Source organism: Microtus oregoni, unplaced genomic scaffold (assembly GCF_018167655.1).
Source record: "Microtus oregoni isolate MIOR12 unplaced genomic scaffold, Mior012 000043F_ref0000047, whole genome shotgun sequence".
NCBI lineage: Eukaryota > Metazoa > Chordata > Mammalia > Rodentia > Cricetidae > Microtus > Microtus oregoni.
Window position 1 is genome coordinate 1,528,995 of NW_024543210.1, and position 21,554 is coordinate 1,550,548.

At 55.3% G+C, this 21,554-nt stretch overlaps 1 protein-coding gene across 1 annotated transcript; it reads right to left on the reverse strand.

Annotated features, from left to right (window-relative positions):
• Positions 1-13,289: 13,289 nt before the first annotated feature.
• On the reverse strand, positions 13,290-21,277 carry Trmt61a (tRNA methyltransferase 61A). The gene is made up of 4 exons (XM_041633491.1): positions 19,869-21,277; positions 19,064-19,423; positions 15,817-16,083; positions 13,290-14,414 (listed from the first exon to the last, which is right to left on the reverse strand). The coding sequence occupies exons 2-4, from the start codon at positions 19,392-19,394 to the stop codon at positions 14,140-14,142; spliced, it is 873 nt and encodes a 290-aa protein (XP_041489425.1). The 5' UTR covers positions 19,395-19,423; positions 19,869-21,277; the 3' UTR covers positions 13,290-14,139.
• Between the last annotated feature and the right edge of the window lie 277 nt (positions 21,278-21,554).

Sequence of the window (21,554 nt, forward strand, 5' to 3'; positions counted from 1 at the left end):
GCTACTGGGGGGATCCTACAGGCCAGGAGTGTGTGAGGGCCTAGGGGAGAGCATGCAGGCAATAGGAATAACCAACACAAAGATCTTCGGCTGGAGCTAGACATGGTTGGATGAGTCTGCAAAGCTCAGTCCCTGGGGCCTTCAGGCTGTAGGTGCACCAAGGAGTAGGTCTGTATTCTGGACCAGAAATCTCCCTAGAATGAGCCGGGGGTGGTGGGGCAGAAGCGGGGGTGGGGCTGGAGCAATGCTAAGAACACTGGCTACTTTTCCCAAGGACCCAGGTTCAGTTCACAACAGTCAGCTCACACCATCTCTAACTCCAATTCCAAAAGATCTACTGCCTACTTCTCACCTCCACAGGCACCAGGCACCCATGGTGCACAGAGATATAAGCAGGCAAAACACCCATTCACATAAAATAAAAATAAAAAACTTTTTTTCCTTAGCTGTCCTGGAACTCAATTTGTAGAGCAAGCTGGCCTCAAACTCACAGAGATCCACCTGCCTCTGCCTCCCCAAATGCTGGGATTAAAGGTGTGCACCACCATGCCCAGCAATAAGTTTTTGAAAAATAAGAAGCCATAGACAGGCACAGCCCCATCCCCAGCTAGGGTTAGCAGGAGCAGCACTGAGGACTCGGCTCCCATGTGAGTCCACCTAGCCTTTGTATATCCATCCGGCATTCTTTCTTCATACCTAAGGTAGAAACCATGCTTTTTGCTTCTGCTCGGCGCTCTACCACTGAGCCGTATCAGCAATCTTTATCTTCCCTGAGAGAGAGTCTTGCTGAGTTGCACAGCCTGGCCATTCTTGCTCTGCAGGCTCTGCAATCCTCCTGCATCTGCTTCCTGAAGCAATATTACAGAATTCTGTTCCTCTTGGTCAGGTGACTTTCTTGTGGCCATTCACCCAGTCACCAAGAGGGTGCCCCAAGCGGTGCTTCTAGGTGACCTGAAGTGGCCCAGCTCTTTAAAGGGAGGGACTGAAGCCTGGGATCCTTCCTGGTTCCAGCCCTGTCTTCTAAACCCCGATCGCTAGGGACCTGCAGAGTCAGCCGAGCCTTGTCAAGCTGTGTGGAGGGGACTCCAGACAGTCCTGGCCACTTCCTGCCCCAACCCAAGTCCAGCCTCTGGAGCAAGCAGTTCATCTGCATAGAGCCCTTGACCTTGGAACGCCCTCAAAATAAAACCTGCTTCTTCAAAATGCCTCAGCCCTACCTTGTTCTTTCACATGTGACCACCAGGAGGCACTCAAAGCCAGTTTTTCTTGCTTGCTTGCTTGCTTTTTTTAATCTGAGCACATGCCACCATAAATGGGCAAGGCCCAGCCTGCAGGTGCAGCTGTCAGGCTGGGCCTCTCCTGCTGTGTGCACCTGTCCCAGCTGGTGGTGCACAAGGTGGCTGTGATACCACCTGGGAAGCAGCTCCGTGCCCAGTAGTAGACGGTGCTCCAGCTGGACTTCTCATGACTGCCCACCATGAACAATGCAGTTGGCGTGGAGCCCTGCATATCGGGCAGCTTTTAACTCACTCTAAGACTGCTGATTGCAGGGGGATCGTCTCCAGCCCTGGCCCAGCTCCCATGTGGTCCCAATGTCATCAGGGTGGTGGGACTCAAAGCATGACCTCTGGGAGTGTGGGTACAAGGACAGATCTGTGCTGTACCCCCGCCCCCCCACACACACACACATTTCACAGGCTAGTCCCTCGCCTCTACTCTGACTGCTCCTTTGTAAGTAGTTTGTACTTATTTATTACCTAAACCAAACGCCAATCCCTGCGAGAAAACAACATCCCTCGGCACTGGTCCCCCAGCCTGTGGGATTTGACAGCCTCTACTGAAGCTGGGAGTCCCACTCTGTCTTTTGGCTGGGAACGTGCCCTGGTCCACCAGGGAGTCTGCTCCATGTTGAGGATCAAGGGCAGGAGAGGCAATGAAGTCGAGCAGAAGACAGAGCTGGAGGGTCGGGGCTTGTGCTGTGTGTGTGGGGTAGCTGTGGTGGCGGGAGGGAGGTGCAGGAGGGGGGAGGGTTGGTTCTATCGAATCCTGGGTCGTTCTCTCCCTCCCTCCCCAGCTATAGCCTCTGAGCCCCCATCTTGTCTCAGCAGCCCTGTATGGCCTAGATCTCTGGAAGCTGGCATTCCAATCTGTAGGGCCATCTAAGGGACCTAAGCCCCTGGGACCTGGGACTTCCCTCGCTTCACTGAGCAATCTGTGTGTGGCTATGTGTAATGTGCTCATATGTACATGTGCATGTGTGTGTGTTCATGGCAGAGTGCAAATGGTAATAGAAGTGCAAACATGTATTGTGGGTGTGCTTGTGTGCACTGTGTCTATGTGGGTATGCTTCTGTGTGTGCAGTACAAGCACATGTGTGTGCTTGCATGTGTGTGTGTCAAAGGCAGGGATGAGGAAGACTGGGGATGAGTAGGGGCTTGGAGCCTGGGAGCAGCCCCTGACTGTGGCTGGGCAGGGGCTGGGGAGGGCTGTAGCTGGGACTAGCTCGAGGTGTCCTGGGAACAGGCCCAGAAGGAAGCTTGCACAGGCAGGCGATGGCACCATAGCAACGCAGAACAAAATGCTGGCCTACTTACACCCCACCCCCACTACTCGATCTGCTGGAGGGCAGAGGCATTCGCATAAGGCCTTTGGGGCCCCTGGGGACGCTGTGCCCCTGACCTTTGTGAGCCCAGTGCCCTGGAAGCCTTGGCCTAACTAGATGGAGACTGATTCCCTTTCTTTATCCATAAATGAGATGAGGAGTGGGGAGGCCCAGCACCCATGAGTGCCCCTGCCCCGTGTGACATGAGGCACGATGTTTTTGAAAGATCTTTATAAATTTTCCATCCCTAGAATTTTTTCTGGTGGTGCTGGGTGAATGCAGCACCCAAGCTCTGTTAGCCTCCCCTGTCAGGACATCATCACATTGGGAATCTCCCACTGGGCAGGGACCTTCTCGTCCTTGCTACCCACTCCATCCTCAGTGTGGTCAGACCCCAGATGTAGCTCACAGGAGACGGTGGGGTGACCTCTGGGACCTGGCGAGTGTTTTGTGTCATCCCCACCCTGTGGGGTCTCCAGCAGAGTGCGCACGCACGGAGACAGGAAACCTTTGGCCTCATGGCAAGGACAGGGGTGTCACTGGACACTATACACAGAAAAGCAAACATTTCCCTGACTTCCTATAGCCCCTGAGGCCTGTGTGGCCCAAGTTGCTGTGACTTAGGACCATGTGACAGGACCTTCCCAGTCTGCTGAGCCTGGAAGGCTTTGTGACCCACAAGTCCCAGTTCTGCCCAAATCTGGAAGACCCCCATCCATCATCATTGTACACCCTTCTGCTTGGGCCAGGGCCCAAGAGCCGTCTATGAACAGGGCACAAAGATGAATGAGGCCGAGTAGGTAGTAGCCTCTGCACTGTGTGAGTGGGGGGATGTGCACCCTTCACAGGCACCAGCTGCAACTACCCACCTCTGGCCCCCCCTTAATTTATGCCATGAGGAGGGCCAGCCACTCACTGGTCCCCCACTTGGCAGCGGCTTTGTCCCCAGGCGGATTCCCAAGGGCTGCCTTTGGGAAGAAAGGGCCCTTCTCTGGTGGATGGTGAGGTCACCAGGAGGGGCCCCACAAACACAAAGGCTGCAGGCCCCCACCCCACCCCACTGGCAGCTGCCGCTTTGTCTTCAGCTCCTGGTCTAGGAGAGACCCTGCAAGGCCCCAGCTCAGCCTCGGAGGGGCCCAGGCTTCCTCTCTGGAAAGTTCACCAAGTGGGGGAAGGGGCACAACCCCATCTCCCCCCTCCACCTGCTCCTGATCAAGTAACAGCACCTGCTGGGGTAGGCTCCAACCAGAGGCCATGCTAGGCCAGAGGCCTGGTCAAGGGACTTGCATAGCTCTCTTTCCAGGTCCTCAGGTCAAGCAGGCAAACTCCAGAAGCGATTAAGGGGATAGCCTGAGGTTAGGAGATGAGCGGGGGTGGGGGGGTGGGGGGGGCAGCTTGTCTCCCGGCCAGAGGCCGGCTCTTGGGGAATGACCCAGAAAGTGCAGAACCCAGAGCTCCCTGGCCTGGGGCACTGGTGTGTGCATGCGTGCGTGCATGCATGCGTGCGTGTGTGCATGTCTCCTTGGTGGTAGGGAACAGCCTGTGGCTTTTCTCTCAAGGAGCTCAATGAGCCCAAGTGGGGAGCCCCTGAGCGTACCTCAGTCCACATGGGCCTGGCAGACTAAGGCTGAGAGTAAGCTATTTGCTCGAAGGCCATAGCCCCAGAACGGAGCCAGGACCCCAGGAACTGCCCTCTTGGGCATCACTGCTTCTCCTACAGTGACCACCGGCAAAACCCTCTCTAGGGCTGCACTGAGGATTCTGGGGTTAGGGGCCAGCTCAGGGAGGCCAACAATGGGGACAAGCAGGTGGCACTAGCTGTTCTAATGCAGCAGGGAAGAGGTGTGCCCAGAACATACCCTGGTGAATAGTGCCTGCTAGGCACCTCTGTCCAACCTCTGGGTGCCTACTACATACCCAGCTCCGGGTGTGGAAGTGGCTGTATTTTCCTAGGAACCTGTATGTCAGCTGAGACTCAGCACCTCTGTAGGGGACAGAGGTGACATCTCAGAGGAGGGTGCCTGGTGGCTCTGAGGGAGGGAGGAAGGGAGGGAGAGAGGGAGGTGGGGGGAGCTTCCAGGGTACCAGGGTGACCAGAACTAGAGGCTCAGAGATTGCCATGGGTAGAGATGAAGCCAGATGGGGGCAGGGTGGGGTGCCGCACAGCACAGTAACAGCCCCCCCCCCACTACCAGTAGTTGGCAACCCTGACCTCCAGAAGCCTTAGCAGTCTCCATGGAAGAAGGCAAAGGCTAAGCAAGTAAGACAAACTCTCCTCTGTCTCAGGCCGGAGTCAGGAGCCTGGAACTACCATGGTCTGGGTGGGGCTCTTCTGCAACAGTTCCTTCCCAGTGTCCACCTCTTCTCTCTTTGGGTCTAATGGCAAATCGAGGCATGATTCCGCCAGCATTCGCGCTAGGGACCCCATGTGAAGGTCACTCACACAGAAGTGGCAGCTCCTCTCTCTGCAGCAGGGGTGAGCCAGCCCTCCCTGTCTTCCCTGGCCTATATTCTGTAGCCACTCCTGAGGCCGATTAAGGCAATGTTGCTTACTACTCCAGTAAGAGCAGATGGATGCTCAGATAAGGGTCTCATCTCTCTCCATCCTTCCAGGAGTCAACAAGTCCACCTGGGAAAATCATTTTGCAGGTTGCGGGGTGTGGCTGAGCTCCCGAAAACGGCACTTGCTTGGTTCTAAGGATAGTCACACACAGGGATCTCCTGAGAGTGGAGAGCCTGAGTAGAGGCCTGGGTCCTCCTGCAACTCGAATCCTGGGCTCCCTGGCTCCTTTATGCCCAGTGCTGCAGAGTGGGTGCCAGGTGTGCACACTTAGGACCTGAGAGCTAGAGACAAAGGCGGGAGGGCTAGCGAGGATGGCAGGCTGGCTACCCCAGACAGGCTGCAGAGCCCTGGTGAGGGGCTGGCCTGTAGCCCTTACAGAGAAGGCCACATTTAGCACTGAAGGGCCCACAGCCAGTTGCCTGGATCTCCTGAAGATCAGAGCAGAGCCAGAGAGATAGGGACAAGGGGACACTAGTGCCCCATCTCCCTCCCCAACTGTCCCCTTATTGCTGGATGCCCTGAATGTCCATTGCTCCCGTAGCTTAGCAACGAGCTCTGTCGCCCCCACTGTCTCACCCCACAGCTAGCCCTACCACCCACAAAGGGAGCCTGCATTCCTCAGCAAGGCCAGGACCTCAGCAGGCCAAAGCATCCGAGGAAGCCAGATGGGGAGGGGGGCGGTGCTTATTTACCCAACACATGTCCAGTAGCTCAGAGTGGCCAGTGATTTGTAAGCTCTATGTGACAGATGCTGCCAGGGTAAGCAGCCAGGCCACTGCTGACCACCAGGGCTGGCTCCTTCCCAGCACTGTTTCCTGTGGCAGCCGCTCACAGTCTTCGGAGATCGCATCACATTCCTGCTTTGCCGTGACCCTGTGGAGATCCTCACCCTGGGCATTTGACAGGAAGTGGCTGCATGGGTACCTTAAAGTGGGATTCAGAGAGACTGCCAGCTGCAAGTTCGTCCTGTAGGAACACAGGCTAGTCAGATTGCTCGGAGCAGGACAGATGGGCGAGTTCCGCAGCCCACAAATTAGACCGCGGGAAAGTGGGTTTCAGGCAGGGCCTGAATTACAGTTCATACCTGTAATCCCAGCACTCAGAAGGCAGAGGGGAGGACTGTGGGTTACAGGCCAGACTGGAGGAGAAGAGGGCGAGTGCACAGGGGACAGGGCCAGCCTAGGCCTTGTTGTGGTCCCAGCGCTCACCAACTTGACGGATTTCTAATGAAAGTGAGGCTTGGAGCAGGGACTGCTGGGAGCATTTCACCAAGAAGAGCTCGCCCCGCCCAGCAGCAGCTCGAGGGCCTAACTGGCTGTGTCTCTACACCCCATCTAACCCTCCACTCAGGTTATTCTGAGGTAATACTCAGCTACCATATCCTTCCACAAACACCACAAGTACCCTGAAAAAGTTGTCGCGCTATAAACAGTCAAAAATCAGTCCATACGCTGGGTGGTGGTGGCACATGCTTTTAATCCCAGCACTTGGGAGGCAGAGGCAGGCGGACCTCTGTGAATTTGAGGCCAGCCTGATCTACAGAGCTAGTTCTGGGACAGCCAGGACTACACAGAGAAACCCTGTCTCCAAAACAAAACTAGAAAAAGAAAAGACTCAATCCATCTCAAGTTTCCTGGTAGTTGTCTTATGAAAGAATGCACTTGGAAACCCAGTGTGGAGGAACACACTACGCAAGCCCTGGGGATCTGGGAAACATTAGATCCAGATTCTCCGCCCCTCTTTCTTTGGTTTTCCGAGACAGGCTTTCTCAGTTGAGAAAATGCCTCTGTGAGATCGGGCTGTAAACAAGCCCGCAGAGCGTTTTCTTTTTCTTTTTTTCGGCAGGGTTTCTCTATGTAGCCCTAGCTGTCCTGGAATTCGCTCAGTAGACCAGGCTGGCCTCAAACTCACAGAGATCCACCTGCCTTCTGAGTGCTGGAATTAAAGGCATGGGCCATTATACCTGGCTAAGACCCTGTCTCAAGAAAAACAAGCGAAACACCATTTGGCTTTCTCACCTTGGTACCACGAGGCCCTTGCCCAGTGGAGCATGCAGGTTCTCGCCAGAAGCCCCAGTGCCTTTGCAATGTGGAGCCACTGGGAGATAGAAAACCCGAGAACTGTTTGGGGGACTCCAAGGCACACTTCCCCAGACTGAACAACTGAGGACCTGTGACAGACAGCGCAGCCTCAGAAGGAGCAAAGAGTCTCTCATGTAGGACACCAACCCGTAAGACAATAACAGTGGTTACAGTTTACAGAAATAAACACCTCTTTTTTCCATCTTCCTCTCGGAGAGGCAGCTTCACTTCTGCCTCTCTCCCCACTTCTCTGCTTCCCCTCTTCTCTGTCTCTTTCTCCTCTTTCTGTCTCTCTCTCTCTCCCTCTCTCTCTGTCCCCCCCTTCACCCTTCCTCCTCCATAACCCCCTGAATAAACATTCAACCTCAGAGCTGGTGGAAGGGTTCCTGGGACTGCCCAAGGATGTAGAGGTGGAACACACGTGAGAATCTCAACTTGACGGGCACTTCACGCAAGCCGTGTGAGTAAACTATGTGCTTCATCCTTTTGCCTGGCATGAGAAGACCCACCCCGTGGTCTGGGAAGACTAAAGAACTAAACACTTCTGCGGAGCAGAAGGAACACAGCTGTCTGGGGCAGCATTTTTACAAGGATGGACTTGAATGTACAACTTGCTGGCAGCATGCTGGAGTGGAAATACGGGCATGGGTTCCAAGACAGCAATGGGATTTGAGTTTCCTAGTAGCTAAACCAAAGAGGGAATCAAGATTTCTCACACTAGTGTTTACTGAACCAATGAATAGCTCAGCAGGTAAAGACAGCTGCAGCCACGTCTGACGACCTGCGTTCAGTCTCTAAGATCCACATGGTGGAAGGAGAGAACCAAGCTCTCCACAATCCATCCTTTAACCTCTATACATGCTCCCACAACCACACAATGCAACCTGCCTGGGTCCAAGCAGTCCATACACTCATCCTGCTGCACCCGGGGAGGAAGCCTGAAGCTGCTCCTCTGCAGCAAAGCCTGGGTCAGCTAAGCCACTGGAAGCCCAGGCCTGGGAGGGTCTGGCAGGAAGGCCTACAGAGCAGGCTATATCTTATCTTGGCATTGCCAGAGCCAGGAGAGGTTCTGAGCTCAATCAGATACCGACCTCTTCCCTCAGAAGACCAGCTAAAACCATGAAGAACACTGCTCTAGGTCTTAGGTCATCTTTTTCCCTGGGACCACTGACCCAAGAGGTTCAGAACATAAGGCTCCAGCTGTGTTGCTCAGGCTCATCACAGGCAAGATCCTGGAAACTCCCCACCTGGTCTGACACCTTCTGTTTGCAGGACGTGGCACATGGGCAGAGGCAGGCAGAGCTGGATGTGTAGGCAAGGACAATGAGGCTGTGGAAGGTCAGGGCCCCGGTGCAGCCAAGGCAAGCCTACTGGAGTTTTGTGGAAACATGTTTGGGTAAATCTGGGTAAAGATTTTCTGAGTTTCATGTTGGGCAAATTGGTATGAGGGGTTGCCTTGGTGAAGGTCACTGGAAGCTGAGAAACTTAAGCTCCCAGAGTCCTTAACGGAAGGCAGCCCAGTACCATTTTGCCTTCATCCACAGACAAGGGAAATAGTATGGACCGTCCGTCCGTCTGTCCGTCCGTCCGTCCGTCCATCCATCCATCCATCCAACACTCAGGACAAAAAAGAGAGGCAGGGGCAGGTCTGGGCTCCGGCCTCCCAGATAACCCCATCTTCATCTGCAAGGAGAACCAAGGTTGCTTCAGTTTGAGCAGGAGTTTAAGGGGTCCTGGGGATGGAGAGAGGAACAGAACGGGCAGGAGGGCTTAAGCTGCCAGCCTGGGCATGTGTGTGTGTGCGTGGTGGTGGTGGCTGTCCATCAAAAACAGCTTCCTCTCACATTCTTCTAAAAACATGCCCATGACTGCCTCCCCCTCTTTGAAGGGACAGATGTCGGGGGGAAAAAGCTGATTATTGTCAAAGGCTGGAGGCTGTGACCGGAGTGCTCGGTGAGCGTGACCCAATTCTGAGCTATTCTCAGCCTGGTGGGAGCCAAGTTATTCCCTCCCGCTAAAGATCCCGCCTTGGAGGCAGCCTGACTTTGAAACGCCCTCGTCCTGGCAACAGACTCAAAGCAGGCTGGCCAGGCTCCTCTTCGTGGACATGGCCCTACTTGCTGGTGACCCCTATGCAGAGCCCACAGGCTTTGCAGCCTGGCCACAGGCTGCTGGCTTCTGCAGCTACATCCCAGAGCTGGGAAAGGGTAGAAAGGGCTTGTTCCTTTATCTCCCTAAATCAGTGACCTGCTGTTCCCCCAGGATATCTCCTCCCTCCCTTCCTCCATCCCTCCCTCCCTCCCTCCCTCCCTCTCTCCCTCCCTCCATCTCTTCCTCTCTCTCTCTCTCCTCCAGGCCAGGCATAAGCTCTGCTTCAACCAGTGACTAGTGAAGTATCTCTGGACACAATGAGACCAAAAGCTTTGATGGCCCCAGTGCGGCTGGGCTGGGACTTGCTGTACCTCGTGATGCTGGCATAAGTCCCAGCAGGAGAGGCAGCCAGCAGCAGCAAGCTGACATCCGCTCTGCTCTACCCTAAGTCTCAAGAGCAGGTCTGTCTGCTATTCTCACTCCTTCGGGGTTACATGTTACCCTGCATGTCTATAGCAGCAGCTAGTGAATACGCCACCTGGGAACCTGTAAAGGTCAAGAGAGAGGGAGCTGCCGGGTGGTGGCTCATGTCTTTAATCCCAGCACTTGGGAGACAGAGGCAGGCAGATCTCAATAAATTTGAGGCCTACAGAGCAAATTCCAGGACAGCCAGGACTGTTATATAGAGAAACCCTGTCTCAGAAAACAAAACACACACACACACACACACACACAGAGAGAGAGAGAGAGAGAGAGAGAGAGAGAGAGAGAGAGAGTGTTTCTGCTCACGCCCAGGCAGAGCTAGTCAGCTCCAACACACAAGGAAGCACACCAACGCCCTGACTTTTTCTGCCATGGTCCTCATGACTCAGGGGCCCCAGAAACGCAAAGGCCATGGCAGAGCGCCTGCTGCCTGGAGCACAAAGGCACATCTCGAATGGACTACGGATGGAACCAAATTCTGGCCTTAGATTCTGAAACAGACAAGAGAGGGCTGAACTGGGGACAGTTCCATTGCTACAGCACGTCTCAAGCTGAACGCTCAGAATCAATGAGAAACAGACAGGTGTGGTGACAAATTTATAATCCCACTGCTAGAGAGGACACACGGGATTCCTGGCCAGCCAGTCTCACCTAAGTGGTGAGCTCCAGATCAATGAGACTCTATCTTAAAGGAGGCAGGTGGCTGTTCTCTGGCTTACACACACACACACACACACACACACACACACACACACACACACACACACGTACACATGCTTACAAGCACACATACATTTTTTATTGCCTATTTATTTTTGTGGGGGAGGGGGACAGGGATGCTTGTATGTCCCATAGGGCACACGTGGAAGTCAGATGGTTCTCTCCGTGCGCCATGCGGGTCCAGAGACTGAAGTATGCTTATCAAGTTTGGTAGCAGGAGCCTGCTTTTACCTGCTGAGCCATCTTGCCAGCCACCCCCACCCTCCACCCCCCATACACACAAGGAGGGCTTCTGGGAGCAGGCAGCAAAATCACAATAGCATTTTGCAAGCTGACTGTTCGAACCATTGACATGACATACTCTCAATAAGCCACGAGGCTGTCACTGTCTCATCCCCACAGAGAGATGACTCACCACCAACCTGAGGGGCATATCCAGAGACTGAGCACACCCCCATCCTGCATGCCTAAGGGCTGCTGGGTCAACTCTATAAACCCGTGGTCCCTTTCTTGGGACCCACACAGCAGAGTTGAGCCCCTGCTTTCCTCTGCTGCTCATATCTCCCACACTGTGTGCCTGGTTCAAGCATGGCCAGCTGTGAAGTAAAACTCCTCACCACTGTGGGTACAGAGCTGGGGGCATTGGGCACTGTCCTCTCCCAGATGCTCCTGTGGCCTCAGGAGCTCAGGCTGATGGAGGACCCTCCTTAAGGAGTCTCTTATTCAACTGACCAAGCAAGAGCAGCATAGGCTGGCCCGAATACCACAAGTGTTCACCACCATCTGCCTTGGCCTCTGATGTACAAGCTGGGTAGTCTTGTTTCCCCACCAGTGTAGCATTTGCAGTGGCGGGCAGGGAGAACTTCTCCATGGTACTGGGGTGCCCTGGCAATCTGCCTGTTCCCAGGACGCAGACCAGGCTGAGACAGGAAGAGATGACAGTACAGAGGTCAGAAGGAGAGGAGAGGAGAGGGCACAGCAAGGGCAGGCTCCAGGAGACTGAGACAATGTAAGAGGCAGAGGTGTCCCCTGAACCCTTGTGCCACCCACTCCGCATCCGGAGACGCAACACTAGATGCCAGAGCCCTTGCTGGAAACCCCTCAGAGGGCAGCACATCTTGAGGCCTGGGCACAGCTCACAGGTGGCCAAAAAGGAGGCATACCCCTTAGGAGAAGCTGACTGTCCTGGCCAGGAGCGTCCAGCAAGTGAACAGGATCTGCACCTGGGGATGCATCCAGGGCCCCCAGGGTTGGTGCTCTAAGTCAGGCTCCTGCTAAGGAATTGCGCTGCTGCCCTAACCAGAGTGCAGGAGGCTGTGACCCAGGAAAAGGTCTAAGGGAGACTGAGGGCCAGAGACAGGAGTCAGGTTGGATGAAGAGTTTCTATGGTCTTGCCTATGTCAGGTGACCACCCAGGATCGCCTAACAGGATTCACCCACCATGGGAGTCCGACTCAGTCTGTAGGACCTGGGGACCTTCGTCTTGGGGATTTCCAAGCTAGACAGCCCTTAGCAAACCAGCATAGGGTGTAAGGCAAAGGATGGCTGAGCTGAACACTCCTGGCTGAGAGTGAGGAGGTCAAGTAGGGATGATTTGAGATGGCTCAGCGGTTAAGAGCACTGACTGCTCTTCCAGAGGACCCAGGTTCAATTCCCAGCAACCACATGACAACTAACAGCTGATTATAATTCCAAGATCTGACAACCTCACACAAATAAGGGATGATTTGCTGAGCAGTGGTGATGCACACCTTTAATTCCAGCACTCAGGAGGTAGAGACAGGCAGGTCTCTGATCTTAAGGTCATTCTGGTCTACAGAGCAGGTTCCAGGCCAATTAGGGTTACAATGAGAAACCCTGCTCCATCACCAAACAAATGAGGAAGATCTGAGCAGAGCCTGAGGTATGAAGCTTAGAGCTAAGTTCTGTAGATCTGAGCAGAGCCTGAGGTGCGAAGCTCAGAGCTAAGTTCTGTACCAGCTGGAGCTCCAGTCTGAGCTGGGCTCAGAGGTGAACTGGGGTTGGGTTAGTCCTTCAAGGCCCACAAACTATAAAAGCAGAATTTGGTTAGCCCACGGGACAGTAGGGAGATTGGGTTTTTCCAGCCTTGGCAACAGTTCCTCACCCAGGCCTTGGTAACTCCCATATGACATCCAGCCTTGTGAGCTCCATAGGGAAAAAAAAGATATCCTGGGCCTTGCTGGCTACTGGCCTACGTGTTCCATAACAGAGCAGAGAACGCGGGGCCAGGCAGGGTGGGTGGCTTTCAGCCTTTTAGGAACTGCTGGCACTGAAGCGACAAGGCCCAGGGGCCTCTCACACCATCCAGTCTGGGCATTACGTTAATACCGATACCAGGCCCTGAGGGTACACGTGCCTCCTGAGCCATGGAGTTTCCGTCCGCAGGTTGACTTACAATTGATGCTGCATAGGGAATGGGCAGCCTAGAAAGTCAGCACTGGGAACGCTGAGTTAGGAAGGGACGTGGAACAGGAGCTGCAGAGGGAAGCCTGGTGCCAAGCCAGAGGCCCAGTATTCCACCTCCAGGGCCAGGAGGCCGTTTCTGCAGGGGGCGGAGGTGGCCACATTTGTGCCTTTGTGAAGAGCCCTGGGCTGATGTCCTAGAGTTTGGACAGCACCCCTCAGAATAGAGAGGAAGGACAGAGGTCAGATGCCAAGCGTGGGGCAGTGGGCCTGGGTACCAGCCGAAGGACAGCCCCTTCAGCAGGCAGAAGAACGGTCAATGCGGTAGGGGATAAGACAGAACATTTATTGCTCCACTAGGTATGCTCAGGGGCCAACAGGACACAGACAATTCTCCCAAAGGCTGGTTCCATGCATCAGCAGCAGACGCAGGGCAGCCCCAAGGTGACATGTGCAGCAGGGCCACAGCCAGAGCTCCTAGGCCATGCGCCACCTCTTCCATGGCCCCTCTCTGACCCTAGCTCCAACATGGGCTTGAGAGATCACTGGAGGCGTAGACCCGCCTACTGGACTCCCTTAGCACAGGACGAGCCTAGTCCCAGAGGACAGCACATCAGGAATCCTGGGCACAAGTGCGCTCACACATGGCCCACACAGCACTCAAGACTATGGGGTCACCTCCTTGGATCCCCAGGCCAGCCTGGCTCCAGCCCCAGGGATACAGAGGAGATAAAGGCAGGGCCAGGCTTTCTGGGTTAGCTCAACCACAGCTTGTGGCTAAGCTCTGGACCACCAGTGGTTGGAGCCTTTACCAGGGAAGGGACAGTTCACTGTCCCTGTAGGTCAGTCCAGGCTTCAAGCAGTGCCCAGGGCTTCCTCCGCCGTCAGCTTGTACCATCTGGTCTCAGCAACCAGGAGAGCCTCTGGCAGAGGGGACTTCATGTTGACAACAGAGAGCCTGTGGGGAGCAGTGATGGGGCGGAGGCTTCCCTCTCAGACGGCAATGCCTCCCTCTTGAACAGGGCCAGCCTACTCACCCCCCCTCAACTACCCAGGAGGCCCCTGCCCCCCAACCCTGCCAACTATTTCTAAACACAAGCCTCACAGGCAGTGGCTGACCATATAAGGCAGCCTGTGGCCTCCTTGCTTGCTCGTGGTATTCCTGCCCAGGCCTGCTAGCCTGGAGTCTTGGTGGCGAAAGTCAGGTAGCCAGTGTGGCCCACAGTCTCCTTCATGGGTGTGCCACTACGGAAGGGGCTGGCATCGGAGCCCGCGCTGACCTCTGAGTCACTGGCTCCCAGGTCAGGCGAGGGTAGACTGATGGTGCGCACATTGTAGACCTGTGGCAGCACCTCCAGGGTGCTGAGCTCGGTGAAGCCTCGGACCGCCAGTGCCTGGCACGTGCGCTGTACCTGCTCGATGCACGGAGAGAAGGAGCAGAAGCGCCCACCTGCAGGAGCAAGACACGGGGTCAGAGGGCAGCCACAAGCCACCCTGGACCTAAGGCTGGCTCAAGACTGCCTGCAGACTGTAAGCCCTCAGACCAAGGAACCATGCAGGGGCCTGAGGAAGCTGTAGAGCTGTGCCCTGTCTGCTGGCCCATGTGGCCCTCCTCCCTGCATGAGCCCAAGTCAGCAGCCAGGACTAAGCCCAAGATGCCTGGGTTTCCCTGGCTGCCAGCAGGCATCACTAGCCTGCCTTGTAGGAGGCAGTGGAGGGCTGGGGGTCAGGGTTGTCAGAGTCAGGCCCAAGAATAGCTCTAACAATAGGGTAGCATAGGGCGGGGTGTGGGCGGCTGCTGTCACAGGAAATTAGAGGCTGTCGGTGGCTCTTGGGAACAGGAGGAGCCTAAAGAGAGCACAGTCTGAGCTCCTCCCTGCTGCCTCCCACTGGGGCAGCCCACAGGCTTCACCCAGCCTGCCCAGAGACTGTGAGACACCCTATCCGTATCTTGGCAGGGGATCTTGAGCAAGTCAGGGCAGGGAAGGAGTGTGTACAGATGTCCCCAGGCCTGGTACCCACAGTGCTCCCTGACACAGGACACCTGGCAGTTATGAAGTAGTCCCCTACTGTGCCTGATGTCAGCACAGAGAGCAGGAGCCACCAGAGACAGGCAGTGCTATAAACACCAGGCATACAGAAAAGGTGTGCAGATCTGGGAAAGAGCCCAGAAGAAGGGGACAAGGGACAAGACCCAGGACACAGGCACAGATGCCTCTGGCCTACTCTGTGGAGGCTCCCCTGCCCGGTTTGGACCCTGCATCAGGGCCCTTCAGATGTGGACCTCCAGGCTTCCCCTCCCAGCTCCAGGCCTCCTCAGTAGACACAGGGATCTGGGCAGTGCCTGTCTCAGAGGCTCCCCCACCCTCTGCCAAGCCTGCTTCTTCTCCAGAAAAGGCAAATCCTGGGGACTCACCAGCAGTCTCTCTGGCCCAGGGCCGACCTTCTCCAGGCCTCCCCTTTGCTCCGCCTCCACAGCATCTTCCCTAAAAGGGTCCAGCTGCCCGACTCTGCAGCATGGGTGTGGGGAGTCTGCAGGAGATGGCTGGGGGCAGGGGACTGCCTATGACCTCCATATTGGATCCAGGCCTGGAGTCCTGTCTTATAGATCCTGCCTGCACTGGAGTTGCCAGGGCCTGGGACTCAGTGAGTTCCTATCTAGGCTGAAGAATGAGACCCATCTTTCCCTAACCCTGGTCTCTAGCCTGCCCAAGTCAGTCCTCACTTTAGGCCAAAAGGAGCCCTGGTCTGGCCACTGCTACTGTGTGGCTTACAGGAACCTGGAACTCCCTGGGTTCTAGATGACCCAGAAGTTCAGCCCCTCACCAGCACCCTTATGAACTCCAACACACCTTCAACCTTGAGGGCATCCCAGGCATGGCCCACAGCTTCCCAGGGTGATGGGATATCCAAGAAGACAGCATCGGCCACATGGGTGACACCAAAGCCACTGCGGCACACATCCTGGGTGTGCACAGTCACCCACTGGCTCACGCGATGCTCCTGGAACTCCTCCCGGGCCTTATCGGCCCGCTGCTGGTGGAACTCCACTGTGTGTAGGTGGCCAGTGGGGGCGATGCTGCGGATGATGGCATGGGAGACAGAGCCGCTGCCCGTGCCTGGCAGGACAAGACGAGAGGACTGAAGGGTCATCTGAGGACTATACCCACCCACAACAGCTCCCCATCTGGGAGGAAGAAGGTCAAACAGGCCTAAGAGGACAGCTGACCCCAGGGTCAGAGGGGTGTATCAAATCATGAGCTCTGTCTGCTCTTGGCAGCCTTGGCCCTGGGTTTGGGATACCGGGCTGTGTAGAATGGGCACAGAAAAGGACATAGGCGAGTCTGGGCAGGGCTAGCGCTAGCCTGTCCCATCCTGACCTAGCCTCTTCTAAACTGTGGCCAATCCACGAGCCTCACTGACAGCTGTCCCTCATGTTTTCTACCTCCTCCCGTGAGCTCCTTGACTCACTCAGGTCAGTGGTCAGCTCACCCTCCCCACACCTCCAACCCTGCTAAATCCACCCCCACTGCACAGGGCAATTCTACCTGCTCTTGCTTGAGCTCACGTGATCTAAAGTCAACCAGCTCCACCCTTCCCATAATGTCACCAGTCTGTCCAAAAGCCTCCACTCTTCCTTAGAAGCAGGGCTACCCTTCTTCACCTGACTTCATATGCTCGAGGACCTGTGCTAGCCTGTGCCTCCACTCACCCTGTAACTGCTCTTTCCTGCTTGGTGACCATTTCTAGCAGAGTACCCTCTTGATCCCGCTGTAGCAGGTAGCAGTGCTCTTACAAAACCCCCAAACCTAAGCCGGGTAGTTGGCACACACCTTTAATCCCAGCACTTGAAAGGCAGAGGAACTGCCAGGTATACAAGAGCTAGTTCCAGGACAGTCAAGGCTACACAGAGAAACCCCGTCTCAAAAAACCATAAAACAAAACAAAAACAAAAAACCCTAAGCTCAAAGTTGGACCCCATCCAAGTCTGATCACTCCAAGACCCAGGAAGTGACACCCACCACAGGGGCCAGACTGTTCAGCCACCCACCATCAAGACCCACTCTGTCATCCCACCCCAGATCATCAGTGATTCCTTCTCCCGCCTCTGGGCTTCACCCACCAGGTCCCTCCCTCTTTGTTATCTGCAGACGCTGGTCCTGCCTCTGTTCCTTTGTTTTTGTTTTTTCGAGACAGGATTTCTCTGTGTAATATGTGCTCTGGAACTCCCTTTGTAGACCAGGCTGGCCTCAAACTCATGAGATCCGCCTGCTTCTACTTCTCAAGAGCTGGGCTTAAGCCGGGATTGTTGGCACATACCTTTAATCCCAGCACTTGGGAGGCAGAGGCAGGTGGATCTCTGTGAGTTTGAGGCCAGCCTGGTCTACAAGAGCTAGTTCCAGGACAGGCTTCAAAGCTACAGAGAAACCCTTTCTTGAAGAAAAAAAAAAAAAGAAAAGAAAAAGAGCTGGGCTTAAAGGCGTGCACCACCAACCACCTGGATCCTCTGTTCTTTTTACCACTGTCAATCAGATCTATGCTTTGCACAGTGACCGGGCTTACCTTCCCATTAAAGGGCGGCTCCAGACTCCCTCTTGCTTCCCAACCTCATCTTCTGTTCCTCTGCCCTTACTTCATGCCCCAGCCAGTGGCCTTCTTGCCAATGCACACCAGCACTGCACCCCACCTGGGGCATGCGCACAGCCACTGCACCCCACCTGGGGCGTGCGCACGGCCACTGCACCCCACCTCGACAACTTTTCTTTGGCTTTTGGTCGCACTTCCTCATTTTTTTTAATATTTATTTATTATGTATACAATAGTCTGTCTGTGTGTATGCCTGAAGGCCAGAAGAGGGCACCAGACCCCATTACAGATGATTGTGAGCCACCATGTGGTTGCTGGGAATTGAACTCAGGACCTTTGGAAGAGCAGGCAATGCTCTTAACGTCTGAGCCATCTCTCCAGCCCCCACACTTCATCATTTTTAACTCAAAGGTCACCTTCTCAGATCCCTGACTTTCTGAGTTTGGGGGATCCTCAACCAAGCATCCCCGATTATAAGCCTCTCACAATCAGTAGCACTGAATGGTCACTAGGCTCACTGCCTATTTTGTCTTTTTGAGGGCAGGAACTTGGTACCACATGGGAGCACAGGAGTGTGCTGACTGAAAAGGGGTGTGGGCCGGAGAGAGGCTAGTGCCTACTACAGGCCATGCAGAGAGTTGTTAGGGCTGGCGCTCAACTCTGCTGTCCACTGTCTCCCTCTGCAGGGAGAGAATGCCAGGATAGGGAGAACGGGAACTGTAGTGACCCCGAACCCCAGTTTCTTAGCCCACCATAGCCCACCACAAACACACCACCAAGGCTCTAGTCACATCTGGTCCAGGACTCATCCCTGTGGGAGATACATGATAGATTGCTGCATGCAGTGGTCACAGCACCTAGGGGTGTGTGTGTGAGAGACAGCTGGCTCTCATGCACTTCTACCCCCCCCCCGTCCTTGTCTCAGTGACGGTGTTGATAATCTTCACTGGAACTAGGTGAGGGGCTGACCGCGAGTGTGTGTGGGGCTGAATTTTCACTACAATGAGCTCTTGGGATAATCAGCCTCCTTCCAGGAAGGCCGGCAAAGAGACGAGCAGTCAGCACCTTGGCCAGCACCAAACAAGCCTGCTGCTACATCAAAGCAAGCCAGGACCCTCAGAGGGCACTGTTGCTCCCTCTTCTTCCTCCTCCCACCCAGGTCAGTCCCCATCAGATGTCATTTCACTCCCTGCAGTCACTCCCTCCCCACCGAGTGGAGCTGCTAGAACAGAAACCAAGTAATTCAGCTCACATCTGCAAGATGGCTTGGCTGCAAACTTTTTTTTTCGAGACAGGGTTTCTCTGTGTAACAGCCCTGGCTGTCCTGGAACTTGCTTTGTAGACCAAGCTGGCCTCGAACTCACAGAGATCTGCCTGCCTCTGCCTCCCTAGTGCTGGGATTAAAGATGTGTGCCACCACCTCCTGGCTGACTGCAAACTATCTTAACTGTGTGTGGGTCTGAATCCCACCTTACGTAGGTGCTGAGCTCTGAAGACACCAGAGGAGCTCACCTGACTCACAGACCACAGAACCGGGTCGCAGCTCCAGCATCATGGTGAGTAAGGCAATGTCGGTGGAGTAGAGGATCTGAGTGCGGTGGGGCAGGTTCACAGTCCAGAGCTCAGGAGTGGGGTGAAGCACATACACCCAGCCGCCTCTGCTGCAGATCACCTTGGAGCCAAATGGGCGGCCAATGAGGTCCACTGAGTGCCGCAGGACGCCATGCCGGGTCTGGGTCTGTGCCCCACGCTGCACACGCACTGCCATCATCGAGCCATGGCCCAGTGACAGGATGGCTGTGTCGCCTTCCTTGATCAGCTCCTCGTATGCCACGAAGCTCATGGTGTTAACATCTGCCAAGTGTCAGAGACCTGGAGAAGTGGTGTGTGGGCGTGAGGCGTGAAGTCAGAGGACCAGGAGGCAGGATGAGGATCTGTGGTTTAGGTAGAGGTCTGTGGGGCCCGGGTTCTGAGCAGTATGGGGCAACCCAACTGAGCTGCACCCTAGCCAGACAAATGCAGTCCTTCTAGGTCTGGAAGAACACACGAGACAGCGCACAATAGTAGAGGCCCAAGGATTCCCACACCAGAAGGACCAGAACAAAGTCCTTATTCCTCAGCTGTGAAGACGGTGGCCTCCGAGAGGCGTGCAAAGCGGGAGAGCGAAGTCACCTCCAAGCCAGGATTCCGCGGAACCCCTTCCCCGGAGTACCCCGAGCGGGATCCCGACGGCCCGGACGTTTCTCTGCACGGGACCTGCAGGCAGGCCCGGAGCGCCGCTCCCACCCTAGCCGCAGATGCCAGCTCCGAAACTTACCCAGTTTACACCGGCTCTCTGCTCCACACGTGGCTCCGCAGCGGCAGCCACACTTCCGGCGCGTCTTTGATGACGCCAACAACGCAGAGATTGCTGGGAGACTGCTCTGTCCTTTGCGCGCTCCCAGAGGATGCTTCCTGGCTGGCGTCTTCATGCCTGTGGTCTTCTGTGCATACTTGCGCGTTGCCTAAGAGATCCGAGCAGTGTGCAAAATAAAAGTCCTCTCCTCGCCAGCGGTTTGTCTGCGTGCCGCCTTTTAGGGTTGCCCAGAGCGTGGAGCTTCTGCCCGCTGGATACGCCTACCCCTAAAGTGCACTTTGGCAACTGTGTAACCCCAGGGCTTCCTTATTAGAGCCCACCAGAACGTTTCGTCATTGCAATTAGCTCTGAAACACCCTGCCTGGAGCCCAGGATGAATCCTAGAAAGTGGAACCGGAGGCAGCGGTGGGACACCCAGAGACTTTGGCCAGGGCCAGGCCAAGTATAAGGAGCAGGGATAGTCCGGAGCATTCCGCAAAAGTGGCCTTAGGCCAGGCCCTGCTATCCCTGGCATCTTGAGAGCTGGATGAACTGGGCTCACGCAGTGGCCTGGGGGAGGAGCTGCTGGAGACCAGGCGGAAAGGGGAAGCTGTAGGAGTGTTTTGTCTCAGCAGTGCTGAATCAGAGCCCCCGTGGAAAGGTTCTTCCCCGGAGTGGAGGATGAAGTGGAGAGGGGAGGAGTACTGGGGTGGGGAGTGAAGAGCTTTCCTGCGGTCCTCAGCTAGTGGAATTGGAGGGCATGAGACTTGAGTTACTCAGAACCAGTAGCAGTGACCAACTCTGGGCTGCACTCTCCAGCCACCAGGCTACTGTAGCCTGGTAAAGTGGGGGTGGCCCGGCTCCACAAACATGCCCTTCCTAGAGTCCTGCTGGCTAGTGGGACTCCTCTGGGGCCAGACTAGGCCAGCCTGTGTGAAGGAACCCAGGTTCCTGACATTAGACCTCTCCAGGTCTCCGCCCTAGCTGGCCTTGATCTGGTAGCCAGGAAGGATAGGCAATGAGGCTTTCTTGGTCTCGCAGGCTGGGAAGGCACAGCTGTTAGCTGAGACATCCCAGTCCTTGGCTCCACAGTCCCTGTTCTAGTAGGCTCCTTCACTCCCTGATGGTGCACAGCCCAATCCACACCCTAATTGCTCCTCTGGAGAGTTAGACTTTCCACTTCTCCTCGGAGGTTCCTCTTCCCCAGCCTCTCAGCGGCATGGAAACCAGGGCTGACTATGTCTCTAGATGAGCTCAACAGGGGTTTTCCCTTGGTCCCAGCTGTCCACTGCTGTATCCCTGTCCCTCCTGTGTCCCTTCTCCAGTCCACCTTATCACGCTTAGCTTCAGCCTGGATTTTTCAAGGTGGTGCACGTCTTTAATCCCAGCACTTGGGAGGCAGAGGCAGGCTGATCTCTGTGAGTTCGAGGCCAGCCTGGTCTACAAGAGCTAGGTCCAGGACAGGCTCCAAAGCTACGGAGAATCCTGTCTCAAAAAAGAAACAAAACCCATAAAAACAAAGAGGAGTTCCCTCTGACTGGCATAGCCTCCTGTTTCACTGTGCCCTGCAGCCCCTGCCCCTCTCTTTACCCTTGCCAACTTCCCCTTTGCATTCCACGAGCCAGGAAGCAGCGAAGCAGTAATGCACCCTGGGCACAGGACTGAGAG

Excerpts from the sequence above, each read along its gene's own strand:
- Trmt61a (XM_041633491.1), bottom strand. The coding sequence starts at position 19,394 with ATGAGCTTCGTGGCATACGAGGAGCTGATCAAGGAAGGCGACACAGCC. Across the intron at positions 16,084-19,063 it reads TTCTGTGGTCTGTGAGTCAG|GCACGGGCAGCGGCTCTGTC; the intron begins GTGAGCTCCTCT and ends TTGTCCTGCCAG. Across the intron at positions 14,415-15,816 it reads GGATGCCCTCAAGGTTGAAG|GTGGGCGCTTCTGCTCCTTC; the intron begins GTGTGTTGGAGT and ends TTGCTCCTGCAG.